The 26,531-nt window shown below is 42.9% G+C and overlaps 1 protein-coding gene across 5 annotated transcripts in view; it reads right to left on the bottom strand.

The window, feature by feature from the left end:
* COG5 (component of oligomeric golgi complex 5) overlaps positions 1-25,034 on the bottom strand; it is a 178,509-nt gene extending 153,475 nt beyond the window's left edge. For 4 of the 5 annotated variants that reach the window (XM_053406133.1, XM_053406135.1, XM_053406136.1 and 1 more), the window contains exons 1-6: positions 24,909-25,034; positions 24,295-24,434; positions 20,681-20,738; positions 14,506-14,560; positions 14,350-14,419; positions 9,430-9,550 (exon numbers count right to left, since the gene is read on the bottom strand). In XM_053406133.1, the coding sequence (XP_053262108.1) occupies positions 9,430-9,550; positions 14,350-14,419; positions 14,506-14,560; positions 20,681-20,738; positions 24,295-24,434; positions 24,909-24,987 (523 nt within the window). In that variant the 5' untranslated portion in view covers positions 24,988-25,034. The remainder of the gene's footprint in view (positions 1-9,429; positions 9,551-14,349; positions 14,420-14,505; positions 14,561-20,680; positions 20,739-24,294; positions 24,435-24,908) is intronic. The other variant, XM_053406137.1, reaches the window with a different exon arrangement.
* Positions 25,035-26,531: the final 1,497 nt, after the last annotated feature.

The following is a 26,531-nucleotide window of genomic DNA, read 5'->3' on the forward strand; positions in this document are numbered from 1 at the left end:
TCGGCGGCCGCCCCCAGTCACCAGTCTAGCTGCCGCATTCTGGATTAGTTGTAGTTTCCGAGTCACCTTCAAAGGTAGCCCCACGTAGAGCGCATTGCAGTAGTCCAAGTAAGTCAGACGAGGTCTGAGGACACTGCTCTTGCTTGTTGAAAGGGCGCCAGAAGATTATATCAAGGCTAGTCAAAGATCAAAGTTAGCCGGCATTGTAATGCTCTTAGGGGGAATCTCAGGGGCTGTGCTACATTCATGGCATCAAGACAGGGTGTCAGGAGTGCGTGCAGGAGCCAGGCCCTGTGACCAGCAGGACTTCGCAGGACTGGGGCCTTCCTAAGTTTGTTCTGAAGAGGCAAGGCGCGGCTGCACAGGTGAGGCCGATTGGTAACTCACAGCACCTGGTGGCAAGAGCCAGGAATGGATATAAGGTCAGCATTTCCCTTCGGCTCTTTGCCACAGCAACACGTTTTCTGCCTTGCTGCATTTGGCTCCTTGACCCCTTGCTTCTTGATCCTCGGACCCCTGACTTTGTGACTCCTTGCTTCTTGATCCTCAGACCCGTGGCATCTTGACTCCCGGCTCTGTGACCCTCGGACTCTTGGCTTCCGGACTCCCGTTCCTGCTCCCACCTTGCCATCTTGGCCCCAGTCCCGATGTCCCCAGCCAGGACTTCATTCGCCCGTGAACCGGACCGTGACACAGGGGAATCCCCTCTTACTCAGGGGTTCTGTTCCCGGGACAAGAGCAAGCGGGGATTCCCCCATTCTGTTCTACCCCCTTTCGGCAAGGAAAATGGCGCATGCGTCAGCAGGAGTGTGCTGGTTGCATGCAACTGGGGAGACGCCTGTGCCTAAACAATGCTGCCAATGTGCTACTGTGCACATGGTACAGAGCTTTTTGTCAATAAGTCGACCATGAATTAAACAAGTTATGCCCAGGCCTGTCAAATACTAGCAAGCCACCAGATTTTATTCAAGGAATATACCAAATGCATTTGGCTCCATTTATTGTTGAAGATCCTACAACACACCATAGTGTTTTGAGCCCTTCATTTGGAGGTTCTTTGATATCTGCGGCCTCATCCTGTGAGCGGCATGCATCAGACCTGCCTTTTATGTAAGGTTCTGTTTTTAGCTTTTAATCTTTGTATTATTCTATAACTTGCTTTGGATTACTTTTGGTAAAAGGAAAGCAACTAATAAGTGCCAACAACAGTAATAAATAATAAAGAATAATTGTTGCTGTTACTCTCCTCCCTATTCCCCTCTTCAAGCCACAATTTTTAAGTTTTGAATTGATGTTGAAAAATCCTCTTTAGCCATACATGCTGAAAACACATTACCTGCTAGTAATTGATATATCCCTCGTTTTTAAAAGAAATTTCTCAAACACATAATTGCTCCAATTTGCATTCTCTTGATTACTTTATTCAAATCCTTCTCCATGATTTCCTCCCCCTTTCCCTTTCCTTTCTTTGTGTTCTCTTAATTAAATTATAGGGGTTATTTTTAGACTCAGTGGGCCTTTTATTTTATATCTTATACAGTAGCGCCAAGTACATGCACTTAGCTAATAAATACTAACACTGAATTATGCTGGAAGCCGTTTCCATTTCAAATTTCAATTTCACTGCAGGAACCTGGACATAACCATGGTTCTCAAATCCACAGCTTAGGCGCATACTTGCATTCATTTTATCTCAGGCCGGCAGTGGCCATACACAAGTGGGGAAGGATGTGTAATCTTGGAGCATAAGATTCTCCTAAACCACATCTGTTTTTCCTTGTTGCACACTGGCGATAGAGTAGGGCTAACCAACAGGGGACCTTCCAGATGTTGTTGGGACTCCCAATTGCCCGCAGCCTCAATCAATATAGCCAATGGTCAGAGATGAGGGGAACAGTAGTTCAACATTTGGAACGTTGACTACCCCTGCTATAAAGTGTAAAAAGGTAAAGGGACCCCTGACCATTTGGTCCAGTCATGGCCGACTCTGGGGTTGCAGCGCTCATCTCGCTTTATTGGCCAAGGGAGCCGGCATACAGCTTCCGGGTCATGTGGCCAGCATGACTAAGCCGCTTCTGGCAAACCAGAGCAGCGCATGGAAACGCCGTTTACCTTCCAGCCGGAGGTACCTATTTATCTACTTTCACTTTGACATGCTTTCGAACTGCTAGGTTGGCAGGAGCAGGGATTGAGCAACGGGAGCTCACCCTGTTGCGGGGATTCGAACCGCTGACCTTCTGATTGGCAAGTCCTAGGCTCTGTGGTTTAACCCACAGCGCCACCCGCGTCCCATGCTATAAAGTGTATCTGATGTCAATAAGCACTTTGGACTCCAGTTCACACAGTTTTAGCTTCCTTTTAGATTCCCAATGTGGGGGCACTATTATGTCTTTTTTTGGGGGGGGGAGGTCTTACAGGGCAATCCTAAGCATTTCTGCTCTGAAGTAAGTCTAATGAGATACAGTGGTACCTTGGTTCTCAAACGCCTTGGTACTTGAACAACTTGGAACCAGAATGCTGCAAACCCGGAAGTAAGTGTTCCGGTTTGCGAACTCTTTTCGGAAGCCAAACATGCTCCGTTTTGAGTGTTTCACTTCCGATTTGAGTGTTACGCTGAGATTTGTCTGTTTTTGCTCTTTCTTCTGCATTTTTGTTTTTGTGGTTTTTTGTTTTGTTTTTGTGACTGTGTGGAACCCAGTTCAGCTACTGATTGATTGATTGATTGATTGATTGACTGATTGATTGTGTGACTGCAGAACATTGTTTATTGCTTTCATTTTATGGATCAACGGTCTTGTTAGATAGCAAAATTCATGTTAACTTGCTGTTTTAGGGGTTTCTTTTTAAAAGTCTGGAACGGATTAATCCATTTTGCATTACTTTCTATGGGAAAGCTGCTTTGGTTTTGGAATGCTTTGGTTTTGGAACAGACTTCCGGAACGGATTAAGTTTGAGAACCAAGGTACCACTGTATACCCTTATAAAAACATACATGGGATGTCAGCCAACTTATTATTATATTTATTGTTAATTATTAAATCTGCATACCACAATTCATCCAAAGATCACAGGGCAGTTCACAAAATACAAAATGAGAACACAAAATACGTAATACAAACAAAAACAAGGCAATAACCCCACTCCTACAAACACATTTAACTTACCCAGGAGTAAGCCTCATTAAATTCAACGGGACTTACTTCTGAGTAGATATGCATAGGCTTGCATTGTCCTGTTAAATTTCTCAGACCACTGTTTATCCTCAATGTACTTTCAATTCTCGTCAGTGTATTTTCTCATCACAGAGGCCAAAGATGGTTCACCTGCAGCTTGGCACTGTTTCAAAACTTTCCTTAAGTATGCTACAACTAACCTGAGCACTAAGGACAGCTTAGCAACTACTCCACGGATCACACAAAGGATGTATGTTTCCTTTTGAACATAAGCTGCTTAAGACTGCAACCCTAACTTCCCCTCTTACCTGGCAGTAAGCCCCATTGAATCCAATAAAACTTTCCGTATTTTTCGCTCTATAACACGCACCCGACCATAAAACGCACGTAGTTTTTAGAGGTGGAAAACAAGAAAAAAAATTCTAAACGAAACAGTGGATGTATGATTTTTGTGGTTCATGCTGTGGCCACAGACATGTGCTCTGACAGTGAGTTTGGGGTAGCACAATGCAAAAATCCTGAGGATCCATGTGGATCCGTGCTTTGTAACCACGTTTTTGCACCACTGCGGCCCCAGGCAAGTGGGTGCATGATTTTTTTGGCGCAAGATGTAGCCATGGACATGCTATGTGATCTGATGGTGAATTTGGGGTGACCCAGTGCAAAAATCCTGAGGATCCTTGTGGATCCGTGCTTTGTAACCACGTTTTAAGTGGGGAGGGAAGGAAAAGCACTCAAGGGACAAGGAGCACGCGTGGGGTGTGTGGAGAAGGATGCTGCTAATAATGCAGAAGAGGGGTTTAAGGGGAGAAGAAGCACGTGTGGGGTGTGTGGAGAAGGATGCTGCTAATAATGAAGAAGAGAGGTATAAGGGGAGAAGGCTCCTCTCCTCTCCCACTTTGCCCCTTTAAAGCAAGCAGGCTCTGCTTTTCTCCCTCCTCCCCGCTCATCCCTGGCTTAGCGAGCTGAAAAACTTTGCTGCTATGTAGCGAGCTGAGTGGGGAGGAGAGAGGGACAGAGAGCCTGCTTGCTTTAAAGGAACCAACTGGACAGGAGCCGCTTACACTCGTGTAAGCGGCTCCTCTCCTCTCCCGCTTTGCTCCTTTAAAGAAGCAGGCTCTCTGTCCCTCTCTCCTCCCCACTCAGTGGCTCTTCTCCCGCTTTGCTGTTTCAAAGCGAGCCACGGAGGAGGGAAGGAAGGGGAACCATGGATCCTCTGCTCACAACTGTAGCAGATCCCCCCCCCCCCCCGCCATCCGTAGGCATTCGCTCCATAACACGCACAGACATTTCCCCTTACTTTCTGGGAGGAAAAAAGTGAGTGTTATGGTGCAAAAAATACGGTACTTCTGAGTGGACGTGATTGGGATTCCGTCATTACTCTCAATTAAAAGGGAAAACATGGCACACAATGACCTTCACAAATTTTTAAAAACAACGCACAAACATTTATAGGTACATGTATATCATTTGGAAACTGGTTGGAGTGCAGACCCAAGAATGCACGTTCTTGACTTCTTGAAGTTCGCCCACACAAAACCTTCTCTCAAAGAGAAACGGCAAAAGTACGGATGCACACACACATAATGCAATCACTGATTTGGAATCCAGAAAAGGGATACTAATTTTGAATGACTAAAGCTGAGGCTGGATTATTATTTTTTTACTAAGATGCTCACCTTCTCCCCCACCCCCACACAAAAATATTCAGGAACCCTGGATTCATTATTTTATTAGTAATAAATATGAATTCTGCCAGGAAAGCAAAAATTCTGCTTGATAATGAAATATAACACCAATATGATTCATTTAGTAACTCAGGCTTGGTTCTCCCACCCCCATCCTCTGGTTAAACATCTTTCTATAGTTAGGCTGAACGGAACACTCACATTCCACCAAATGCATTAATTGGCAATAAATCCCTTTGGGTCATTATACCAATCATATCCAAAATTCAGCTGCACAAAGAATACACTAGCTAAGCCAGCAAATATTATTCATGTGATAATCATTGCACATTACAGGCATCGCCGTAGTTTCGGTTCATTGAACAGCTAGTAGCATAAGCTTAATTTTTGCACAACGCTGCGATAATTACATGGTATGCTTGCTGTTATTTCCTACAATCTAACAAAACTATAATGAACATTTTACTGTACAGCTAGATGAGTAACCCTCTTGTTTTTGTTTACAATCCATCCTAAGGAGTTTTGTGAATGTGAAACATCTGAATGGCGAGAAGGATGTGGTATTTTGAGCAGAAGGGAAGGAAAGAAAAGTAAGAAAGTTATGGAGTGCTATGGAAAAGATCCCCAGCTTATACAGAACATCACAGTTTGAAAACACTGCCTTGGAGGTTGCAATCCTACCCCGCTTACCTTGAAATAAACCCCACTGAATCATTGGGGCCTACTTCTGAGTAGACACGGTTAGGATTGTGATGTTAGTTATTGTACAACCTTGACCCAACGGAAAAGGAATTCAATCAGTTAGGCACCTTGAGAACCATTAGCCGATTTCTGTTTTGCTACCTAGTACCTGCTGTGATAAAGGTGGCGTTGTGGGTTTAAACCACAGAGCCTAGGACTTGCCGATCAGAAGGTCAGTGGTTCGAATCCCAATGACGGGGTGAGCTCCTGTTGCTTGGTCCCTGCTCCTGCCAACCTAGCAGTTCAAAAGCACGAAGTGTTAGCAGATAAATAGGTACCGCTCCGGCAGGAAGGTAAATGGCGTTTCCGTGCGCTGCTCTGGTTCGCCAGAAGTGGCTTAGTCATGCTGGCCACATGACCTGGAAGCTGTATGGTGGCTCCCTCGGCCAATAAAGCGAGATGAGCGCTGCAACCCAAGAGTCGGTCACAACTGTACCCTTTACCTATCTGCTGTGATTCTTGCACAGCAATGCAGAAAGGGTTTGATCCTGGCACTGCTGCGTGCTAACCAGAAACTCCCTACCTGCTAATTTTAAGTAGGATACTTATGCAGCAGGTCAGAACCATTGGTCATATGAGGCATGTTGTTGTTTAGTCGTTTAGTCATGTCCGACTCTTCGTGACCCCATGGACCAGAGCACGCCAGGCACTCCCGTCTTCCACTGCCTCTCACAGTTTGGTCAGACTCATGTTTGTAGCTTCGAGAACACTGTCCAAACATCTCATCCTCTGTCGTCCCCTTCTCCTTGTGCCCTCCATCTTTCCCAACATCAGGGTCTTTTCCAGGGAGTCTTCTCTTCTCATGAGGTGGCCAAAGTATTGGAGCCTCAGCTTTATGAGGCATAGTAACAGTATAAGCATTTGCCCCCTTCACACTTCAAATAGTTTTATGAGGCATAGTAACAGTATAAGCATTTGCCCCCTTCACACTTTATAATCGCTTGAAGGGGGTTTGCTGCAATTAAGGAGGAGCTGGGCTGCACTGCTGCCTCCGATGCTACACAACTTACTTCAACCACCACTCAAAATCTACACAATGACTTCTACTTCAGCAAAGCCTTTCTATGTAGGCTTTCCAGGCATCCCGAAAGCCTGATAACGAAGAGTTTACATTCATAGTCTTCCCCACTACACACATCCACACATAAGGGTTGGAGAGGCCATGAGACACTAGGGGCACCATCCCTTTAATCACGTGAACCTGGTGCTTTCAGATCAAACGGAAGGAGCTTTCCAGCACTAGGAGAGCTGAAAAAGAACCAAATATTGGCCAATTTCAAGGAAGACATTGAACTTGCTTGTTTAGAGGTAATACACCTTGCGATTGTCAAAGACCAGAAACAAACCATGGGAAGTGGCCAGCCGCATTATGCCTTCTGTATGGACTTTCTGAAAGCATTGGGTTTGACCATGGTAGAAAACAAAATCCTGAACCTTCATCTAATAAAGCAAGGCGATTATTACGTCAAGAGTGCACCCTTGTGCATCACTTGATAGAGGCAAGTTATATGATGGCTCTGAAGAGATAAAGGGTTGTTTGGTGCTAGAAATATATTAAAGTGAGTTCTACTCAAGTACTTTACCATGCCTTCCTCTTCATTTCAACCACCTGTGGTTCCTCAAAATCGACTCTTCAGAACTGAGAGACCCTCCAGCACCACCTTTGATGTGATATGGGGTGCAGCAGGACTGGGAGAACTGGCAAAACTCGGGGAGAGGGCTACCTTACACATGCAGAAGTATCTTTCTGTTTTACAGAAGGCCCATTTAGATCCAACTCACACAGCACACATTATTGCATTGTAAGTATAACAGATAAAGGTGATTAAAGACAAAAAAGAAATTGCCCACAGATGCTTCTTCAAATTGGTCAGTTCACTCCAATCTAAACTACTTTACTAAGGTGGCACAAACCACAATTTGAGCAGATATAACACCAGAGAGGGATGCTATGTCAGGCAGGCAAGCAAGCAAGTCAGTATCTTCCATTTTCCCACCTGCTGATCAACTTTGTGGCATTAAAACCTCCAAAACAGAGGGTAAGGTTTAAAGAACTCCAAGATTAGTTCAGCAGTCATACCCTAAGGGCAGCGTGCAACTCATTAAAAAGACAGCAGTGCATATGTCTAAAACCAACTAAAGCACGGATACACTATCGTCTGTTATTTTAGTTTATGCTGAATTTAATTTTGTAAGATAAACGGGTACCATACACTAACCTCAACCAATTCCATGTCCTAACTTCCGAAGGCCTGACTGAGGAGGTATGTCTTCAACTGCCTCTCAAAAGAGTATAGTGCTGAGGCAAGATGTACCGTATTTTTTGCTCTATAAGACGCACCTTTTCCCTCCTAAAAAGTAAGGGGAAATGTGTGTGCGTCTTATGGAGCGAATGCAGGCTGCGCAGCTATCCCAGAATCCAGAAGAGCAAGAGGGATCGCTGCGCAGTGCTCCCTCTCGCTGTTCCAGCTTCTGGCTTAGCCCCTCAGTCCCTTCCCCCACCTCCTGCAAAAGCCCCCAACAGCCGCGCTCCCTTTAAAGAGCCGCGCAGAGCGTGAGTGCGGCTCTTGGGGGCTTTTGCGGGAGGTGGGGGAAGCGCCGCACACATGCTCCATGCGGCTCGTGAAAGGGAGCGCTGAGCAGAGCCTGGGATGCATACAGGCTCTGCTCAGCGCTCCCTTTAAAGAATTTTTTTTTCTTGCATTCCTCCTCTAAAAACTAGGTGCGTCTTATGATCAGGTGCGTCTTATGGAGCGAAAAATATGGTATCTTAGTGAGAGGATGGTTTTGGAGCAGCTACTGAGAAAGCCCTGTGTGCCTGCTCCTCACAGTAGGTCCCCCACCCATATCCCAAGCACCCATACTGGGCAGCACCCAACACAAAACAGGAGTCTGCAGCAAGCAGATCAGGCGCCTGGGGCGGCACACATTCCCTGCCCCCAGGGGTGGAGCCAGCCACCTGCAGGACGAGGCGAGCCGGGGCAGGACACTCCATGGGGCCTCTGAGGAGTCTGCCTGCCCCCTCCCACTCATCTGCCCTACAACTGAGGGGGAGGTAGAGGGCGGACCGTTTGGGGCAGCGCGGAGGCTGCGGGCGCCCAAGTCACTGCATCACTTCCAGGAGAGACGCGTGGCTCAGGCACGCTGCAGGCCCCACAGTGAGTGCTGCCCGCCATTTTGTCACCCCCACCGCACTCACCTTCCTCTGCCCCTGGTCTGCAGCCAGAAAAAAAAGCAAATCCCTGTGTGTTCAGACAGAAGTGCTTTACGTACATGCACATGAAGTTTTCCAGACCTCAGCCATGATCTAGTCAGTGCTGAGGCAACAGTCATTGAAAAACTCATCATGCTGACTGCGGACAACAGTCTCTGAATGTAACTTATAAAAACAGAGCTTAAAACGTATAAAGGCAGCTCCAAAATATCTGAAACCAGTCTGCATCAATCAAATTATCACCTCTAGAAAACTGAGAATGTCACCACCATAGGTGTTTTCATTCTTGCTGAATAAACCCAACTTAAGAATTGTATTTTCCACATAGTACATTACCCCTGTAAGAAATAAGGAAACTACCGTATTTTTCCGTGTATAACACTAGGTATTTTTACCTTAAAAATAATGTCAAAAATTAGGGGATGTCTTATACACAGATACATCTCCCCCCATTTTCTTAAATCTGAGTCCCCCAAAATAGGGGACGTCTTATACATGGTGGCATCTTATAAACGGAAAAATATGGTACATTTCCCATACCATTTTTTTTTAAAGGAAAAAGCATTTCACATTAGCAAATAGAACACCACTAAAAATGACCAAGTCAACTCACCAAGCTCATTGAGGCTCTGAGCAGCTTTTGTTATCTCTCTGCTTCCTCCCTGTAGCTGGCCTTGAAGTCTCTTGCTGACATACAAGATGCGCATTATTCTCCGCAGCAAGTCACAGGAAGCCTTGATAGGAAACACAGTTTAGGAATATATTCAATATGTTACATTATTATACAGTTGTTAAGTACCAGCTGTGGAAACACAGTACACATTTCTGGCCTGACAATAGGCGTGTATGATCACATTATGGTTCCGTTCATGGTTTGATATCATCTGGAATACACTATCATAAAAACACCCCACAGAGGGTTGTAACTGCAAGCTGCTCTGCAGGGATGGAAGGACATTTAGTCACAAATGCACAGTGAGGGAATTCTACAGATAAAGACTGCAGTTCTGTTGTATTAAAACCATGGAGAGTCTTGCTACAGACTTCAAAAAGAAGCAGGCGAAGGCTTAAAATGTGCAAGTCTCTCTTCAAAAAAGCCCAACCCAAACCAATTCTGGGGAGCGGGATCTAATTCTGCATGCAAATTTTCACAAATCAGCACAACAAACACATTATCCATCCTTTTATGCAGGAGCCTGAAGTATACATATATACAAACTTTAAAATGACAGTAATCAAATTTAAATTCAGTCTTGGTTTATTTCCTAAAACCAATTATTGTAAGTGCCTGGTTTAAAATGATATCTGAATGCAGTGCTAATAAAGTCCCTACTCAAAATCTCTCAAAACAAAATTTACTTATTTCTCCATCAAACATACTGAGTTATAGCCAACTTTCCGCAGGTTTATAAGAATAAACCAGGGGTATAAATGTGTGGCTTTTGACGTCCAAGTTCATAAATATGACAAAATAGATCATAAATTTTACCTAAACTGGGAACTCAATGGCATGGACATTTATATCTGGTTTGGATGGAATGCTAAACCATAGTTTAGTTTTACTTTTGCTTCCCATCTCCTCCCTAGCACATCCAATTCCACCCCAAACCAGAAACTATGTTAAGTTTCAGCTAGGTTTATTCCAGGGCCAGCCAACATGGCAGCTTCCAGACGTTATTAGATTATAACTCCCATCATTCCTAATGCTGGCTGGGTCTAATGGGAAATGGAGTCCAACAAAATCTAGAGGGCCACAGGTTTCTCACAGTTCAAATGAAATTAGAACTAATTCAGGGATGGGGAACCCATGACTCTCCAGATGCCATTAGAATACAATAGCCATCATCCCTTAGCCAGCTGGCTGCGGCTGATGAGAGCAACAACATTTTTTTGGTTTAGGTTCCCCAAACCTGAATTAATGCAAGTTACTTGGTGACCTAAAATGTGTAGAAAGAGAACCAAACATAAATCCACAACTGCTATTCTACCAATATCTATTCTATGATATGTGAGTGACATGACCACTGGTTAATGGAGTATCATAAAGATTAGATCTAGTTTCAAAGAGTATCTATTCCAATGGTTACTGCATCCAATTAGTACTATGCATACTTGTTTGGTAAATGAACTAATTGGCAGAAAGCTATTTAAAGTAACCCTTTTTGTGGGCGATTTAAGTCACGATTTAAACCAATTATTTATATCAATCCACTCTGCGTCACATAAAAATATGCAAATTGGGGAACATTTAATTCGGCAGCTGAGTTTCTGCACGCTACAGATATGGACAGGCTCTATGCAGCAGAGATATATGGAGAAAAAGTGTGAAGCCACAAGGAAAGAGCACTTCTCTCCTCCAAGGTCCCTTTATATTATTTATTGAATTTATATACCGCCCTATCCCAGAGGTCTCAGGATGGTTCACAGAACAAAATCAAAATATAAAACCGCAAAATTTATAACCAATATAAAAACAACAACCCAATAGCACCCCTTCCCCGTTTATAAGCACACTGAGCCATTTGGGAACTGCCCTGAGATCTGCGGATGAAAGGTGGTATACCAATTATTTAATAAATAAATAATAAACAAACAAACAAATGACATCTCTGTTAACACTGTCCCAAATTGCCACAGAAGATGCATGAATACTGCAGTCATGTGGGCCAGGCTGATTGTGTGAGTGTTTCCTATAAAATCACTATGCTTACTTCTGGTGCAATTGCCCCACCCTCAGGATTCACACATCCTTCAGTTGTTTGAGACAGAACTATGGAGAAGAAGCACCCAGAGAGCTTGGTGTGGGAGTGTGCACAAGTGCTTAAATGCTCTACCGATGTTTAATGTGTATTTTCAGCTATCTAATACAGTGGTCGCTCAGGTTGCGAACGTGATCCGTGCGGCATGCACGTTCACAACCTACAGCATTTGCAACCTGTGTCTGCGCACGCGCGGGTTGCGATTTGGTGGTTCTGCGCATGCGCAAAGTGTGATTTAGCGGTTCTGCGCATGCGTGACCGCCATAACCAGGAAGTAACCCGTTACGGTGCTTCCAGGTTTCGGCGGTCCGTAACCCAAAAAAACGCAACCTGAAGCAGCTGTAACCCGAGATATGACTGTATACTGAAAGATACGTCTGCAACTGGACCTACAGAGTGCTGATCACAGCAAAACTCTGCTGGTTTCAGATTCTACATTAGATATTCCACGATATGCAGTATTTTTGTGCATTGAATTAAGGAACACCAGCAGTCTTTAACAAACTACAAAAGTACCTCGGGTTACAGACACTTCGGGTTACAGACTCCACTAACCCGGTAGTAGTACCTCGGGTTAAGAACTTTACCTTGGGACGAGAACAGAAATCGCGTGCCAGTGGTGTGGCAGCAGCAGGAGGCCCCATTAGCTAAAGTGGTACCTCAGGTTAAGAACGGTTTCAGGTTAAGAACGGACCTCTGGAACGAATTAAGTTCGTAACCAGAGGTACCACTGTACAATCATGGTCCTAAAACATTCAAAGGTGAACAAGTGATTAGAAATCTGATGCCTTGGTAGGATTTGTGGTCTAGACGAGGCAACTTTCGGTAAAGCACAAGTCTCATATGTTTTTCTTAAAAAACCTGAAATTACATCTGAGCTCTGTGCTTCATCTAAAGTTGCCTAGTGACAAATATTCCCTTCAATTTCATAACAGTTCTATATTATATAACATGCACTTCCGACATTTTGACTGTTAATGTAATCTGTTGAGAGCACTATCTATGCTGCTGGAAGATGGGGAAAAAAGAGGCATATGCAGACTTTTTAATATATTTTCACACAACTCAAAATGTTATTTTAACTCATTATAGACACAGCCTGGAATATGGTTAACTGACATAAGCTCTTAATCACTACACAGTTCGAGCACAGTAAAACGCCTGCAATTTCAGGGGAAAATACGTATTACAATTTTCAGGAGTTCTAGAAGTGCCAAAACATGTCAAAGAGTAGATCAAGCAAAACCTAAATGTTAGGGCAATTGTCTAGAGAAGAGATTTGGGGGCTGTTACAGCTGAGTGGCTAAATTAAAACAGAGTGTGTGTTATGCTTGTTATACAAGCTGTGAATTATTCTGTTAAATCCAAATAAGCATATGGTCAAGCTTTGCTACCTCTGCACCACCAATGGGCATCTATCAATGTCAACTCAGCACAATATCTATTGGGTTCAATGCTCAAGAGGCCTGTAATTTATTTATTTTTAAAGCGAACAGGAAACATTCTGCTCTATGAAAGTAACTATGGTTTTGTGCCATGGTTTTCCCAGTAGTGATGTATGGAAATGAGAGCTGGACCATAAAGAAGGCTGATCGCCGAAGAATTGATGCTTTTGAATTATGGTGCTGGAGGAGACTCTTGAGAGTCCCATGGTCTGCAAGAAGATCAAATGCATCCATTCTTAAGGAAATTAGCCCTGAGTGATCACTGGAAGGACAGATCGTGAAGCTGAGGCTCCAATACTTTGGCCACCTCATGAGAAGAGAAGACTCCCTGGAAAAGACCCTGATGTTGGGAAAGATGGAGGGCACAAGGAGAAGGGGACGACAGAGGACGAGATGGTTGGACAGTGTTCTCGAAGCTACAAACATGAGTCTGACCAAACTGCGGGAGGCAGTGGAAGACAGGAGTGCCTGGCGTGCTCTGGTCCATGGGGTCACAAAGAGTCGGACATGACTAAACAACAACAGATGGTTTTGTGCATGAGGGACAGAAAAGCACCGACTAGAGCTTTGGTTGAAATAGTCGGAACTGTGTCCACAAGTTGCGGTAAAAAAAAACAACTTGGTGAAAAGCATATGAAGCTGGGGAAAGCTTGAAAATTTGTTTTGAACTATCGAAGACTTGAAAAACAGCAGCAACTGAGGAATCTGTCCAAGTTCATTGCTGGTTTGCCAATCAATTTTTAAAACATTTTGCCAAGTAAAGAAAAAAATAAGGACTGCTCCGGGCATGAGAAGGCAGCTACATAAGCCTAGACAAAGGATGCTACCCGGGAGACACAAGAGGACATAACCCCATATAAATTACCTCAGTTGAAATGAGCAATTACAGATATGGAAGAAAGTTTGTGCCAAGCACAAATTTGCTTTGTGAGAACTTATTTTTCCTTTCCACAAGGATTTGTAAAGTGCACGTATTCAGTGGTTTCAATTATTTATTCTGGGAGTGTTGCCTTTGGAGTCCCCCCCCCCACTTCCAACCAGTAACCATAGCAACACTCAGTCAGAAAAAAACTACAGAGTTCTCTCTGGCCACCATTAAATCTTGTTCATATATCGGCTCGATGGTTGCAAAGTTGCAAAGAAACAGTGCCTGAAACGCTTCTGAACAATGCATCTACTATTCTCAAAAGTGTTGCATTCCTGTCTACAAGAAGAAAACCGTCCTTTTGACAGAATCGGTAGATAGTTCTTTGAACTGCTTTCCCCCTCTCCAATCAAAAGCTATGTTATTCCGGGAGAGTAAGGGAAGAAAGATGCTTGTCAACTTACCTGAAGCCTTGCTAACTGTGCCGTACGGGACACGATTTTGTTGTAAGGATCGATTATTTTGGCTCTGATTCTGATGAAAAACGAAATATGTTTTAGAAACCGCGGGAGTGCAGAAGGACTTAAAACGACTAAATCATTGTTATAGAGATGGCATACCTGTCAACAGTACTTTGCAATGCACTGATTCTGGTCTGCATCATTTGAAGAACACCTGAATAAGAGAGCAAAAGCAGTATTTCAAAAGCACACAGCTGACAGAGAGAACGCACCTTTTCCCAATGAAACGCCACATTTTAAAACCAAGCGGGGAACTCAAAATGGTAGTGGCAACTTTGATCTTTAATCCTTCCTATACCGTTTTTCAGCATACAAAGTGCTTTATTATTGCAATGAGTAGGAGCGCTTTTGAAGATGGCTTAGAAACGGCGTTACTAAGGGCAGAATTCAGCGGACATATTGCTCACCGAGGCAAGATAGTCTGAGTACACAGCACCAATTCTGGCCCAACTAAACTGGTTACCAATTAGTTTCTGCGTACAATTCAAAGAGTTGGCTTTGACCCTAATACTTCAAGGACCCCCTCTCTCCATATGAACCAACCCAGACCCTGTGTTATTCATCTCTGAGGGAGGTGCACTACTTGTTCTTGGGCACCAGGTAAAAACATTACTATTCACCCAGACCTTTGGATTTCAATTTTCTATTTATAATTTAGTGGGGTGAGGTAGAGCTGGATCTGTTTTCTATTTCTATTTCTTGTATATTTTAAAGTTGTTTTATGCTTCTTTTTACCCTTGCTTTTAATGTTCATTTTTGTAAGTCTCTCTGAGGTTCATCTTCCGGGGGGGGGGGGGGGCGGGACAACTAATGAAGACAATAAATAAAATAAAAGGTATTGTTCTTAACACATTTACAGCCTCATCCTAACCATTTATACACAAGTGAAAGTACCACTCAATGGGATGTACTTTCTGCCAAGTACATTAAGGATTGTAGCCTTAATAACGGCAATGGCAGCAACAACAATTTTTTTTATTTATACGCTGCCCATCTGGCTGGGTTGCCCCAGCCACTCTGGGTGGCTTCCAACACATATAAAAATAATAAAACATCAAATATTAGTAACAACTATCTGATCCAATATAAAAGTCACAATCACTTTAAAATAAACATATCAAATGAAGCAATATTCAATAATCCATTAGAATCCAATAGTAAACAGTAAAATTAAACATCAGCAAAAAATAAACAGTTTACACCTATCAGTTACAATAAAGAATTACTAATTCATAATCAATAAAAATAACAGCAAATCACAATGCACAAAACACCACAAAACCATGAAAAAGGATCAAATTGAGAAATAAGGACACACAACTTACAATTTTTAAATACATATCCCTGAACTCAGGCTGCTTCTAAAGCCATGGTCTAGGAAAGGCTGTCAGGGCTGGAGGGTGGAGCAAGGCAGGTGGAAAAAGCCATTGCCTGATGACCAACAGAAGGTCTCTCACCCTTAATCACTCAAACTACTGTTGTGAAGGAGGTCAAGCAAACAAATGACAAGTCACCAAACACTACACAATGAGCTTTATGGCCAAGTCTGAATTTGAACCCAGGACTCTCATATATCATCTATAAAACAAGCCTAGCAATTACTCTAGTAATCCAAGCTGAAGCTTGGCAGGCTGAAATCTGAGGCCAGTTACTCAAAAGTGCCAAGTTCTCTTGACATCTCTATAGCTACTAATAGTATTGTGCTACATTTAGAATCTGTTTAGAATCCATTATTGCCTAGAATTCATTACTTCCTAGAAAATCAATCAAGGCTATTACACAATAAGTACTAGGAGAAAATCTGAGAACTGATTAAAGACATACAGAGTATACTGAACTCCCTACCACCACGACTCAATATATTTGTATTCAACATCACTAAGAATATTTTCTCACTCCAGAAATCCCAGAATTTTTGAGAAGATGACATTGCTAATATGCCAGAAAATCAACTTTTTTTTTAACCTTACCAGCTGATTCTTTTTTTAACTTGGGAAGTTCTACTGAATTCAGTATAGTCTTAGGATTACAGCCTAGCAGACCAATCCTTTTCATATTTAGGGCAGTTATGTTCCTGTGGAGTTATGTTATCAAAGGGGGCATCACAATTTTCTCCCAAACAGAACAGCCAAATTTCGGCATATGTGAAGCAGTGCTGATCTTTTGTTGTAAAAGTACATGCTGCAACTCAGAACGTTACATTATCAGTTCCATCTCATGTAGGAGTCCAGTTCTATATATGTAACTCTGTAGGCTCAGCATGCCAGGGTGTCTCAACAAGAATTTGTCATCCCACACATTTGTCAAGGCTTAGTCATCTATACATCAAGGAGTTAGGATTCAGATAAAATATTATGCATTATTTCATTAGACAGGGGGCATAATCAAATTAGGGTTGCTCTCTGCTCATAATCTCAGAATCTTCAAGGAGTGTTCAGGCTTCAAGAGCTGTGTCCATAAAAAGTATGAAAGTTTTAATTTTTTTTTTTTTAAGCTACCTTCTCCCCCAAGGAGCATGAGGAACAACACATGACCCAACATCCTTCTATCCACACATCAATCTTTCTTGTGGTCAAAAAGTATCCACACTGTATGGCAGATTCTTTATTTAACACTTCTAGACTGCCTAGGGCCCCACTGAACCATTTAAAATGCTGTAATAAACATCTTACATCCAGCATGAGCCATACTCATTGAAAAGCACTGAAAACAAGGAACTAAATATAATCCAAAAGATTAAAAAGCAGATTGGAGACATTGAAACAACTGGTTTCTCTTTTTTTGCTTGTCTTTTTCATTTTCGTTTTGCAAACTGAAATGAAATCCCATTTAAAAACCATCAGGGATGGAGCTAGTTTCTTTCAGGAGAGAACTCAATAAGCAGGACACTGCCACAAAGGCGGTCCTATCTTAAGTTCCCTCCAAGAACTTCTTCTGGTGATGGAAGCAAGGATCTGGTACAAGGTCCCTCAGCAAACTGGCATTTGACCACAGATCTCCCTCCTCTATGCCCAAAACCACACAATTTGCCCGTATTTTCTTGTGTGGCTAAGGAATCATTTCCAGAAATATTGAAGCTGTGTTTTTTTTCAAGGAAAGGGGTTATTTTTAAAAGGGGGGGATGCAATACTGTAATATTCTTTTCATGTTTTACAACTTGAAAATCACTTTCTTATTTTTGGAACATAAAAGGCATCATGTACCGTATTTTTTGCTCTATAAGACTCACTTTTTCCCTCCTAAAAAGTAAGGGGAAATGTGTGTGCGTCTTATGGAGCGAATGCAGGCTGCGCAGCTATCCCAGAAGTCAGAACAGCAAGAGGGATCGCTGCTTTCGCTGCGCAGCGATCCCTCTTGTTGTTCTGGCTTCTGAGATTCAGAATATTTTTTTTCTTGTTTTCCTCCTCCAAAAACTAGGTGCGTCTTATGGTCTGGTGCGTCTTATAGAGCAAAAAATACGGTATAACCAGAGGCAGCCACCTCCAACTCCCCAATGCTGCCCTCCCCTTTCACCACCCAAATGCCCTGGCTTTCGCCAAACTCAGCAGGAGCCAGGGAGTTCTGCAAAGCAACACCGCTTGGGTTTTCCGCCCAGGGAGAAGGGGGTGTTCTAGTGGCAGCAGAAGCAGCGAGGCAGCCGGAGAGCCCGTCTCTTGTCCTTCCACCGCCTGAGGCAGGTACTCCCCCCTCTTCATAGGTGAGCCGGTTCCCTGTAAAACTTGGGTTTCCCACAAAATTATCACATCTGATATATAAAAAGTAGCTTATTCAGACTATAGGGACGCGGGTGGGGCTGTGGGTTAAACCACAGAGCTTAGGGTTGCCGATCAGAAGGTCGGCGGTTCGAATGCCCGCGACGGGGTGAGCTCCTGTTGCTCGGTCCCTGCTCCTGCTAGCCTAGCAGTTCGAAAGCACCCCAAAAAGTACAAGTAGATAAATAGGTACCGCTCTGGCGGGAAGGTAAACGGCGTTTCCGTGCCCTGCTCTGGTTCGCCAGAAGCGGCTTAGTCATGCTGGCCACATGACCCGGAAGCTGTACACCGGTTCCCTCGGCCTATAGAGCGAGATGAGCACGGAAACCCCAGAGTCGGCCACGACTGGACCTAACGGTCAGGGGTCCCTTTACCTTTATTCAGACTATAACAGCAAACTGAAAATTTAGTTTTTGTTATAAATGGTGCTATAAGTTGCTCAACTATAAATAACCTGGCATCTCTTGGGTTTTTCCAGTTAATGGGAGGGGAGCAGGCAAAAAAGAATAAAAACAGAAGCAATCAACATTATAGTAAAACATATTATCATTTATTCCTCCACAGCGTCAAGCAAACATAAAGCACTCGTTTCCATAAATAGCTGAGGAAAAAAAGAGAGGAGGGAGAAGAAAACTCAGTGAATGCTACATGACATTTAATCAGTCGCTTTTTCTAAGCTATCCCTGTCCGTTTCTGTTTCTTCATAAAGAGGCAAATCTTTTTCACAGATCTGCAGTCCGGTGTACTACCATAAATATCAGCGCCTGCTAAAGCGCACTTTTAAAAACTTGCATAGGGAAATCAACATTAAAGCGTTCACATAATAAGGCCCAGGAAATGGAAGTGCTGTTTATATGCAAGTGATGGCATAGTGAAATCCTACTCCAAATAAGTCTCACTGAGTTCAATGGGCCTCACTCCCAGAAAGGTGAATCTAGGTTTGCAGCTTCAGTGAATTCAGTGACTCAAATGAACTGCAAATGTGAGTAACTGAAATAAAAGGAGATGTAGTACAATATTTTTTTCCAAAAGGTAAAATATCAATGTGTGTGTGTGTGTGTGTGTGTGTGTGTAGATTCAGGTGGGTAGCCATGTTAGTCTAACGTAGTCGAAATAAATACAAATATTTTTTAAAAAAAATTAAAAAACTTTCTTTTAAAAATCCCTTAAAAAGATCCTTCTAAAAAAATTAAAAAGTTGTCCAGTAGCACCTTAGAGACCAACTAAGTTTGTTCTAGGTATATGCTTTTGTGTGCATGCACATATTTCAGATACTTCAGAGTTATTTAAGGGATTTTTAAGAAATTTGAATTTTTTTATTAAAAAAAGATTTTTTAAAGAAAGTTTTTTAATAGATTTTTTTTTAAATCTCTGTGTGTGTGTGCTTGTAGTGTATGTTATTATTTACTCCATTTATTCTATTTCTTTACTCCATTAATTCTTTCGATTGAAAAGCTGCTTAATTACCCAAATCTGCAGTTCATTCAGGTTCTCAATGGTTTTCGATGTAAACAACGCTTCTATTTAGCCAGAAGTGACTATTAGACAGCATTATATGAACAGCTCCACCTGCTGACGAGTTAAGGAAGTATACTGTAACCTGACAAAAGGAAACTGGCAGTATGTTAACAGCTGGTAGCAAAATGATGCAATTAAAACTCCAACAGTTTGATGAACTTTTTCCGTAAGTCCACTGCACTATGACTTCAGGCCTTTCAAGGTTTTCCAGTTTTGTGATTTTTTAAAAATGTAGTTGTGCAGCATTATAACAAAGGGATAGTGATTTACCTGAACTATTGTTCAACTAAGTTCTGCTCATTAGTTACGTTCTGTGTCAGAGTTCAGTGTTTAAACATTCCCAGTCTTTTAGTATTATTTTTATTAATCAAATTTGTTTACTGCCCTGCACCTGAAAATCCCAGGGCAGTTCAGACTCTGGATTAAAACATTAAGGATAAATGGAAGAAAAAAACCTTTTCAAAAATGTTTTATCTTCGGTATTATATCCACCTTAAGATCCTAAAAATGTACAGCTGTTAATTCCAATGATTAATGATATAATCAACTTAAATTGAGTTTTAAGTGCATTTGACATATGTAAACTATATAAATTATTATTAATTTAAATGATATCATAGGCTGATTTACTTGTTTTTCTAAGCTACATTAAGAACACAATTAGGAAAAACTAGCAAGAGCTAACTAGAAAAATATTAAATAAACACTCAGATAGTAATCAGAAAGTACTGGAAACAACAAGAACTCACTGGAAGAGTGGCAAAGGAAGTTTTGGTATAGCATGCTAATAAATAAGCATATATTATAAGGGACTTTGAGAAGTTATGAAACCTGACCATCGTTTCCGGAAAATTGGCATAGCTTTGAGATTCATTAGAACAGATGCAAACCACATAATTTTGGTTCCTCTTCCAAGGCCCCACCCCTATGCAAATGGATAAGAAACCCACTCCTAGGATAAGAGATTCTTTGTAAATATTATAAAGTTAATAAACCATGCTTACCTTCCAGAGATTCGATGCCAGTTGCTTGTGCTAGCAAGTCCTCATGCCTTGCAACTACCTATAAAATAAGACTATCAACTATTATCAGAAGAATAATACAAAAAAAACAACACTGGTTTGCCATGCGGCATTGAGCATGCTGTCTCAGAAATGCAAGTTCAAACTGCCCTTCAGTTTGCTGAATTTGTTGCATGGTTGTCTGGATCTTGGCCTTTCTAATTCACATTTCTGATTCAAGTAGCATGACATAAAATTTTAGGGCAGCCCTGATAATATTTCACTCATTATATAACAACAGAGCACTAAACCACTAGCATTAAACATACAAGCAGCAGCAAGCCTCAGACTTGAACACAATCGCAAAGAAGGAGATCTGAGACTTCCATTTCCAGTTTTATACTAACCAGAGTTTATTGTTACATACAATAATAATAATTATTATTATTATTTATTTATACCCCGCCCATCTGGCTGGGTTTCCCCAGCCACTCTGGGCGGCTTCCAAAAGAATATTAAAATACTGTGATACATCAAACATTAAAAGCTTCCCTAAACAGGGCTGCCTTCAGATGTCTCCTAAAAGTCTGGTAGTTATTTTTCTCTTTGACATCTGGTGGGAGGGCGTTCCACAGGGAGGGTGCCACTACCGAGAAGGCCCTCTGCCTGGTTCCCTGTAACTTGGCTTCTCACAGTGAGGGAACCGCCAGAAGGCCCTCGGTGCTCGACCTCAGTGTCCGGGTAGAACAATGGGGGTGGAGACGCTCCTTCAGGTATACTGGACCGAGCCCATTTAGGGCTTTAAAGGTCAGCACCAACACTTTGAATTGTGCTCAGAAACGTACTGGGAGCCAATGTAGGTCTTTCAAGACCGGTGTTATATGGTCTCGGCGGCCGCTGCCAGTCACCAGTCTGGCTGCTGCGTTCTGGATTAGTTGTAGTTTCCGGGTCACCTTCAAAGGTAGCCCCACGTAGAGCGCATTGCAGTAGTCCAAGCGGGAGATAACCAGAGCATGCACCACTCTGGCGAGACAGTCCACAGGCAGATAGGGTCTCAGCCTGCGTACCAGATGGAGCTGGTACACAGCTGCCCTGGACACGGATTTAACTTGTGCCTCCATGGACAGCTGTGAGTCCAAAATGACTCTCAGGCTGCGCACCTGGTCCTTCAGGGGCACAGTTACCCCATTCAGGACCAGGGAATCCTCCACACCTGCCCGCCTCCTGTCCCCCAGAAACAGTACTTCTGTCTTGTCAGGATTCAATCTCAATCTGTTACAAACCAAGAGGTTTCGTTTTAAACTATGTTTAATTAACAAATGAGGCTTATAAACCATGGTTTGATCCTGGCTTGTTTGAACAAATCATCATATAATACACAGTTTACCTGCAAAATTGCCTTACCCCATATAAGGCCATTCGGCAGCTCTAATCTATTACAGGTATCACATATCATTTGTTCCAAATTTGTAAGAAATTGAGCTTTTAGGGTGGCAGCACCCACACTCTGAAACTTTCTGCCTATGAACATCAGGCCTTCACTATGCCTTTGGGTGCCTGATGAAAACATTTCTGTTTAGGCAAGCCTATTTAAACGTACGTTTTAATCTGGCTTTTAGCTTATTGTTGATTTTAATTATTTCTGAAGATATTTCGTAACTGGTTTTTAAACTAATAACGTAACTGGTTTTTAAACTAATAATGTCATGTTTTATTCTTTTTTGTAAAATGCTTTGAGGTTTGCCTTTTAGTTTTGTGGAACGAATAAATAATATAAAGCAGAGTTCCCTCACACCAATTTAGATATAGCAAGAAATTCTGATTAAAAATGTAAAACAGAAGCAGATGCACTCAATCTCCTTGCCATGACCAAGGGGCAGCAGGAGGAAAGCGCCCAAATTCATGGCCTGCTGCTACTAGTGCACGTAACTACTAGTGTACGGTTTGATATTGCATGTGAAAAGAGTCATAAGAGTAACTGGCTTCCAATGAAGCCCCACCTTACAAACTCCACAGAAAGGCAAACAAACTTGGTTTGCGGCACACAAAGGATCACTGCCTACCTTTTCCGTAATAACTATTTAAAGGACATATGTTAGAGCTGGCAGGAAATCAATATTGCACCGCACTGCTTACTGGCAGCTTCCATTCTAAACCAGAAGCACTCAACCTTGGCTAGACTCAGAGTAAATATATTCAGTTATGAGAAATGCACCTGCACATTGGTTAAAGGTTAACCTCTGGCAGTTGTTATAAACTGATTGAAAACTGACATTTTATATCAAAATCAAAGAGTGATTATTGCCTACTATAAGTTTCTAGTCACCAGCAATAAACTGTTAACCCAAAAATTTAACCTATGTGATTCAATTTCTGTTAGTTGTGTGATTTGTGCCTATATTGTATTGTGATGGCTATTGGCTATAAACAATAAAAATCTATTGATTGACTGATTGATTAAGTGTGAATACCAAAGTGAAGTTCAATTCTCCCATTCAATACAGAATTTCCTCAACAGAATCTACTCATGTTTACTTGCTAAGATGCTGGCAAATATTTTAACAAGGATAACAATATTTTGCCTATAAAGGCAATTCTAACTAATCCTGAACTCTCCTCTCTTCAAACAATAGCCACAATTAAATCACACGTTCTACCATCACAAAGCATATTTCTCCTATTCCAAATTGCATTGCACAGCTCTTACATCAGGACTTGGGCATTCTGTTAACAACATTCCAAGGATTCATTTACATGTAAGAGGACAAACCACATTCTTAAAAAAAGAATACTAATAAGGAAATACAATTGGTGTTGTGGATTGCATGCTGGGTCATAAGAAGAAATTCTGTTTTCCAGCACTGGCACAGGCTCCCCGCTCTGTGCTCAAGGAAGGTCCCAGAAAGGCTCAGGAGTTTATGTAGCAAGTACAAATATAATTGCATATCTTGGAAAAGTTTTGTGTGCCCAATAAAGTTAAGTGAGCTCTGAAGCCTCTCTTCAAGGCTGAATAAACCACTTGGATCATCCCAATGTATATAAGGCAAACCAATTATCACTATTCACATTGTGTGGTTGGGCATCTTACATTCACAGCTTAACTTTGCATTTATTTCTCCACTACCAACACACAAACATGCATAGATATACATTACTATACACTTACAATAGTTACAGCCATTTTGGAGAGCTTACACACTGACAATTATCATAATAACACTGGCTATGAGCCAACCATATTAATGTTGCCTGTGCATGTTTATTTGAATACTTTCTGTAGGAGGCAAAATTTAACCATCACTTTCCCATATATACATTCATTGCCAGAAAGCATCTTCAATTAGTTAAGTATGACATTCCTTTTAAATGTTTAAATAGGCTTGCCTAAACAGAAATGTTTTTATCAGGCACCCAAAGGCATAGTGAAGGCCTGATGTTCATAGGCAGAAAGTTTCAGAGTGTGGGTGCTGCCACCCTAAAAGCTCAATTTCTTACAAATTTGGAACAAATGATATGTGATACCTGTAAAAGCTGTAGAGTCAAACAAACAATTCAATGCCGTTTCAGAATCTCAGCTGCCTTTATGTATAGATTTGGGTGATACGCGTGGCACTTACTTGCAAGTGCAGCTCTTTATCCAGCTGACTAATCCCTTGAGCAAGTTTCGCTAACTGTTCGGCTATCACAGCTTGATGAATCGATTGCGAGGTGTACGCCTTCACGTCAAAATCTTCCTTCAAGAAGTCCGCGTAGCATTCTGAAAAAGACGCAAGGGGAGAAGCTTGGCATCTTCTTTTCCTGATAGTCCACGCTCTTTTTTATTATCGTTTCGCTCTTGAGCAGGTGGAAACCTCCACCGAAAAAGAAAAAAACAATAATAATCAAGTAGTTCCATGGGGGGGGGTCCTTTCTGCCCAGTCCATCAGCTGCACTCTGTTAACTTTTTGCAAAGTTGCCAGGAACTCAGGTCCCCACCTAAAAATGAGCCCTCAGTAAAATACCCTGGACCCCTGATTTGTCCAGTCAAGGGCTGCTTTTCTCGGTGGCATCCCTTCAGGGTAGGAAAGGAGGCAAAGCTCCGAGAGAGCAGCGCCAGGGACTGGGCGCAGAGCCGCGCAAGGCAATCCTAAAGCGCGCGCAGCAGGAAGTTCACCCCAGGGGAGGCCAAGGGGGGTCCCCCTCCGCCCCGGCCGCCTCCTCCTTCCTTCTCTCGCCCCACTCGCCCCCTCACCGTCTCCTAGCAACTCCCCGGCCGCCGGGTCCGGGGCTTCAGCCGCCGCCACCTCAGCGGCGCCTCTCTTCCCTTCCATGCTGGCACAGGTGGGTGAGCGTCTCCGCCGTGACGCACTCAAGCCGCGACGGCAGCCCTGTCCTTCGGCCGCCCTGACGGGGTAACCCTAGAAATAGGAAAGTCTAGAGTCGCAACAAAGCCTTTCTTCTCCGGGCATCTCTCGCACGGCCTCTTTCCCTCCCTTCCGCCGCAGGTGGGCGAGTGGGAAGGGCAAAGAGGCGCCGGGAGCAGCGGGGGAGTCTCTGCATCGGGCTTTCCCGGCCTGGAATCGAACGCTTCAGTCTCCAAGGCGAACCGTATGGGATTGTCAACATAGAGGTGCTAAAGGATAGAGCGATGCCACCCTCACGCGCGCGGAGTTTGAGGGCTCAGGCCGGCCTGATTTCAGTTATAGCCGTTATGGGTCATCGCTAAAGATCACCAGTGTTGAAGCAATGATTCTTCAACATCAACATCGTTGGACTACTCTATTCCAAACTTAAAAAGGGAAAGCGTGGTGGTCAACAAAAGAGGTTTAAAGACTGTCTGAAGGCAAATCTTTAAAAATGTAGTATAAAGGTAAAGGGATCCCTGACCATTAGGTCCAGTCGTGGCCGACTCTGGGGTTGCGGCGCTCATCTCGCTTTACTGGCCGAGGGAGCCGGCGTACAGCTTCTGGGTCATGTGGCCAGCATGACTAAGCCGCTTCTGGCGAACCAGAGCAGCGCACGGAAATGCCGTTTACCTTCCCGCCCACAGATGCTTCTTCATGTTGATCAGTTCACTGCAATCTAAACTACTTTACCAAGGTGGCACAAACCACAATTTGAGCAGATATAACACCAGAGAGGGATGCTATGTCAAGCAAGCAAGCAAGTCAGCATCTTCCATTTCCCCCCCCTGCTGATCAACTTTGTTGCATTAAAACTTCCAAAACAGAGGGTAAGGTTCAAAGAACTCCAAGATTAGTTCAGCAGTCATACCCTAAGGGCAGCGTGCAACTCATTAAAAAGACAGCAGTACATATGTCTAAAACCAACTAAAGCACTTATACACTATCTTCTATTATTTTAGTTTATGCTGAATTTAATTTTGTAAGATAAACGGGTACCATACCCTAACCTGAATCAATTCCATGTCCTAACCTCCAAAGGCCTGACTGAGGAGGTATGTCTTCAACTGCCTCTCAAAAGGGTATAGTGCTGAGGCAAGATGTACTGTATTTTTCGCTCTATAAGTCACACTTTTTCCCTCCTAAAAAGTAAGGGGAAATGTGTGTGCGTCTTAAAAAGCAAAGCAACTACTCTATTCCAAACTTAAATTTAGCAAAGCTTAGCTCACATGCCCCTTCATGGATCACTGCCTTGCCGTGGCAAAGGGGCTTGAAGAACTCAGAGAAGCGAGGAGCTATGGCGTGCAGGGCCACCCAAGATGGGCAGGTCATATTGAAGAGTTTTGAGTAAACATGAACCACCTCCAGCAAGCCACTCCAGTATCCTTGCCAAGAAAACTCCATGGACAAAGACAACAGGCGTATAAAAGTTAAGACGCTGGAAGATGAGCCCCTCAGGTCAGAAGGCGTCC

The sequence above is a fragment of the Podarcis raffonei genome, chromosome 10 (genome assembly GCF_027172205.1).
Source record: "Podarcis raffonei isolate rPodRaf1 chromosome 10, rPodRaf1.pri, whole genome shotgun sequence".
In the NCBI taxonomy this organism is placed as follows: Eukaryota; Metazoa; Chordata; class Lepidosauria; order Squamata; family Lacertidae; genus Podarcis; species Podarcis raffonei.